Source organism: Kogia breviceps, chromosome X (assembly GCF_026419965.1).
Source record: "Kogia breviceps isolate mKogBre1 chromosome X, mKogBre1 haplotype 1, whole genome shotgun sequence".
Taxonomy (NCBI): Eukaryota; Metazoa; Chordata; class Mammalia; order Artiodactyla; family Physeteridae; genus Kogia; species Kogia breviceps.
The window spans coordinates 103,652,833-103,656,826 of NC_081330.1; the positions used below are offsets into that span (position 1 = coordinate 103,652,833).

The following is a 3,994-nucleotide window of genomic DNA, read 5'->3' on the forward strand; positions in this document are numbered from 1 at the left end:
GCTATGAGCAGGTCCTGAGTCATTAATCTTAGCATTCCCAATACTATCTACAGTTCTTTTCAACAGCTGTTCAATAAAGGTTTGTGGAATAAATGATCCAGTGAACATGAGGTCTAATTTATTAACATTTGTTATACATTCTTTAAAGAGCTTAAGCAAATCCACGCATATATCGTTTAGTTTTACAGAACAAGAACTAAAACGAATACGAAAGGCAAATTTTGAGTATCTTTTAGAGATTCTTCTCTATTTATTCTATTGATCCCAGCTATCTTAAAGCTGACCTTTCACATGTGCAAGGAAATAAATGCCTATAGCAATGCCATCTTCTTATTCCAGAAGATAAAATAAGATGGATAGTTTCACAATTTGTTTCACAAAACAACAAAGTTCTTGCTTTAAACATCACGATAGTAGTAAATGTATGACCAGTATTCATAAACCTCGATATTTTGAAACCAGTTAAATTCTTATTTTAAAATATAAGTAATACATACATCAAAAAAGAGAATAAATTTTCAAGTTATACATACAAAACAGGAACACATAGGCAAATATATTGTCTTCCTTTCTGCCCTTGCCTCAGAACTAAATTCTACCAGCACTAACTGCCTCTTCCAACAATGCATGAAGAAAGTATCCCTGACTCCCCTAGGTGTGGGAGAAGCTGCTAGCCTTGGCACTAGAACTTGCAGTGGCTACAGAAGGAAACAGCCCTGCCTGAAATTCTGACTCTACTTCATCTTGCAGAGCCTCCTCATACTGAGATGGGAAAGAACTTGGGTCAGTCCCATCAACTTTGGCCAGAAACTCCAGGACCTTCATCTTGGTGGTTTCAGCGTGGGCTCTGGGGCCCCACAGGAACTCAAATTGCGCAGGATCAGTGTTGGCCACCTGCCGGTACTCCAGGTATTTTTCCTTCACGAATTCTTTGGTGATGAGCTCCCTGGGCTCCTCACAGATGAAGTGCTTCATCCCAGAATATATCCCGGTCACATTCAGAACTTCCCAGACTTCGTCTTCAGTAGCACGGTTGCCCTTTATGAAGATCACACCCAGGATAACTATCAGGATGCCAGTCTTGGGCATGCCTCTTTCAACATGCAGCATCCCATCATAGGTGAGGCCCAATTTGATGAAGAGGCCATAGTGGTGATTGGTGTGATCCACTTCCATCAAATCAAGGCCAAAGATTAACTCCATGTGCTCAGAGGCTCTAAGGAAGATCTCAGAAAAGTGGACTTCGTACTCTTTGCTGACAATCTTCATCATATCTGCCTTTGTTATTGGCTCTTTCATTTGATACTTGAAGAGTAAGAAATCTACCAACATAGCTACTTCCTTATCTAGAGCATCTACGGGCACATTCTTAGGGTCTCGCACAGCCTGTGAGGTGCTCAGAGTATGCTCTCTTTCTTGGCTATTGGACCCCTCATCCGATTTGGTGGGTGAGGTGGCTTTGATAGCAATGGAAGAGGAGCAGAAACTCTGAGGACCCTCAGGAGTGCTGGATATACCAGCCCCAGAAGCTTCCTTCAAATCGCCAGGCAATAGAGGATGGGAGGAGAGTTGGTTCTCCTCCAGAGCCCTGGAGACCTGTGCAACCTCCAGGTCCTGGGACTTACTGAAGGTCTGATAGCATTGATCATATGAGTATCGAGGACGCTTCTGATGCTGATCCATGATGACTCTTGTGGGTAGCAGTACATGGACGGAGGGTGGGGCAATAAGATTCACCACCTAAGATAAACAGGGCATATGTGAGTGGCTTCAGCTGGTAAACTTAACTGTGGCGGCTCTTCCTGAGACCCAGAGGAGGAAGGGAGGGGTGGCCTCTGCCAGCTTCACTCCCTGGACCTCTCAGGGCTGTGGAGTCCCCTCTGCCATGGGTTGGTTAGCCCCACAATCCTCACATATGCTTCTCAAATTAGATCCTGGTTGGTAAGGTGCCTGCCGCCATCTATTGCTTGAGCCCTCCCCCCCACTCCAATCAAGGTCGCATCTCCGTGAGACCCCCCAAATGGAAGTGAGGAGAACCTCATGACAGGACATCCACAGCTGACAACAGGGATGAACGCTGTGCACACCCTCCGTTCTGGGGTCTGAGGATCCCTAAGGCTTCACTCGGGGTCCTCACCAGGACTCCTGCAGGGCCTGAGATGCCTTCCTTTGGTGACATGACCCCGCCTGTCCCAGACCAAGGCCTCCCCTCCCTCAGACTCCAGTGGCCGAGGTCATTGGCACCACTTCCGGCCGCTCCCGCCCGGGGCCTCCCAAGGCCGACCTCCCGGCCGAGGCTCAGCGAGTCGCTACTACTGTGGGGGAGGGTCCCCTCAGGTCTCTCAGGGGCCTTTGCTTGAAGACTCATAGGTCGAGGACCCTGAGCCCCACGCACAAAGGCCACCACCTCAATCAGATGGCCCAACAGGAAGTGTGTCGTAGGTCAGCCCGAACCTGCCCGCGCCTCCCGGGGTTGGGGTGGGGCTCTGATCAGGTGGGCGTCCTCCTTTCTGCGGCCGGCGGTCCCCTCAGTCCTCATTTAGAGTCTCACCTGACACCGAGCGGCACCTGGGGCTCCTCACGCTGTTGACCGGAGTCTGCGCCTCAGATTGACGCCCTCGCAGCCCTGCGCTCTGGAGGCGGAAGTCAGGGGGCGTGACATCCGGTGAGGCCTGTCTAGGGCCTCCCGGGGTCATCAGCAAGGGCGGGCGCTGCGCACGCAGCACTCAGTTTCAGAGGGGGTGGTGCCTGCTGGTCCGGCTCCCAGCCCTCACTTTGGCTGTAACGCTCTAGCTGCCTCCCTCTGTTGAGCTGAGGTCTCGACCTTTATGCCAGGGTCCTCTTGCCACTGAGAACCCTGAAGAGTAACTGTGGGCGTATCTCAACCAGACAGACCTCCCTGGCCTTTAGGGTGAAAAGCAGCCGCTAGCCCGTCTACGTGTGACCCCCCACCCCTTTATTCTTTGTTGTTGTTCTCCTCTGTCCTCATTCATGGGGTTCTCTTTTTGGCTCCTTTTTCATGACTTCAGGCTTTCAGGGAAATGCCTGATCCCAGCAAAGCCTTGATGAGTTCACTTACTGCAATCCTTGCAGTGCTTGGAATGGGTCATGTTCCAGCCTCAGTGGAAAATGGGGATGTTGGAGCACAAGGCAGGCAGGAAGGGGGCAGGACAGGGGGGTGGGCTGTCAGAGAAAAGTCACAGCCATCTATTCCTGCTTTCACCAGGCTGACTTAGCCATTTTCATAGGTTATCCAATAAAAAGTTTACTTTGTACATGGAGGAACTGAGACGAATGATTTTGAAAGCCCGTTTTATGAGGTTGTTCCACACCTGTAATATGCAGTAATCATATGCAGATGATGAATGTTATCTATTTGCATTTTTATACTTCCGGTTTATTTTTCTATTCTTATCTCTGTGGCTTTGTTTTCTAGTCCAGTTTAAAACAGTGGCTTAAATATTCTTTTCTTGAGTCTCCTCATCTATTTGGTTTTTGTATTAAGGGGAGCCTGCTTGTTAAAATGTGTCGAGTAATTTCAAATATTTTTGTGTGATTTGGAAAAGTTTACAGAATATGCTGATTAGTTTTCCCTGATTATATGGTACAAGTAGCCTCTAAGCCTGATGTGATCTGTGTGGCTTTGGCCTACTGTTTCAGTTTGTGATTGCTGATTTCAATTTTCTGTTATTAATGGGCCTCCTTTGCAATATATGTTTTGCTGAAAAACCGCATTTCTCTTCATTCCTCTTGGGTATTCAAAGTTAAAGGCATGATATTTATAATAAATAATTTTGTATAGAAATTCTGACATTTAGTGTAGTACACAAAACAGTACTATGAACCCTGTTTCCCTGACACTCATCATAACCATCATCAATAGTTATAAGTAGAAGTCTGATCATATCAGTATTTTTTTGGCAAGAGCACTCCACAGGTGATACTTTATACTTTCATTAGGAGATATATAATGTCTATGTGTCTTCCTTTCTTG

General features: G+C 47.3%; 1 protein-coding gene across 1 annotated transcript; it reads right to left on the bottom strand.

Moving 5' to 3' along the window:
* Positions 1-651: 651 nt before the first annotated feature.
* On the bottom strand, positions 652-1,683 carry LOC131748432 (melanoma-associated antigen B16-like). Its single transcript, XM_059050517.1, has one exon. It carries the CDS (start codon positions 1,681-1,683, stop codon positions 652-654), a length of 1,032 nt encoding a protein of 343 aa, XP_058906500.1.
* Between the last annotated feature and the right edge of the window lie 2,311 nt (positions 1,684-3,994).

Excerpts from the sequence above, each read along its gene's own strand:
- LOC131748432 (XM_059050517.1), bottom strand. The coding sequence starts at position 1,683 with ATGGATCAGCATCAGAAGCGTCCTCGATACTCATATGATCAATGCTAT.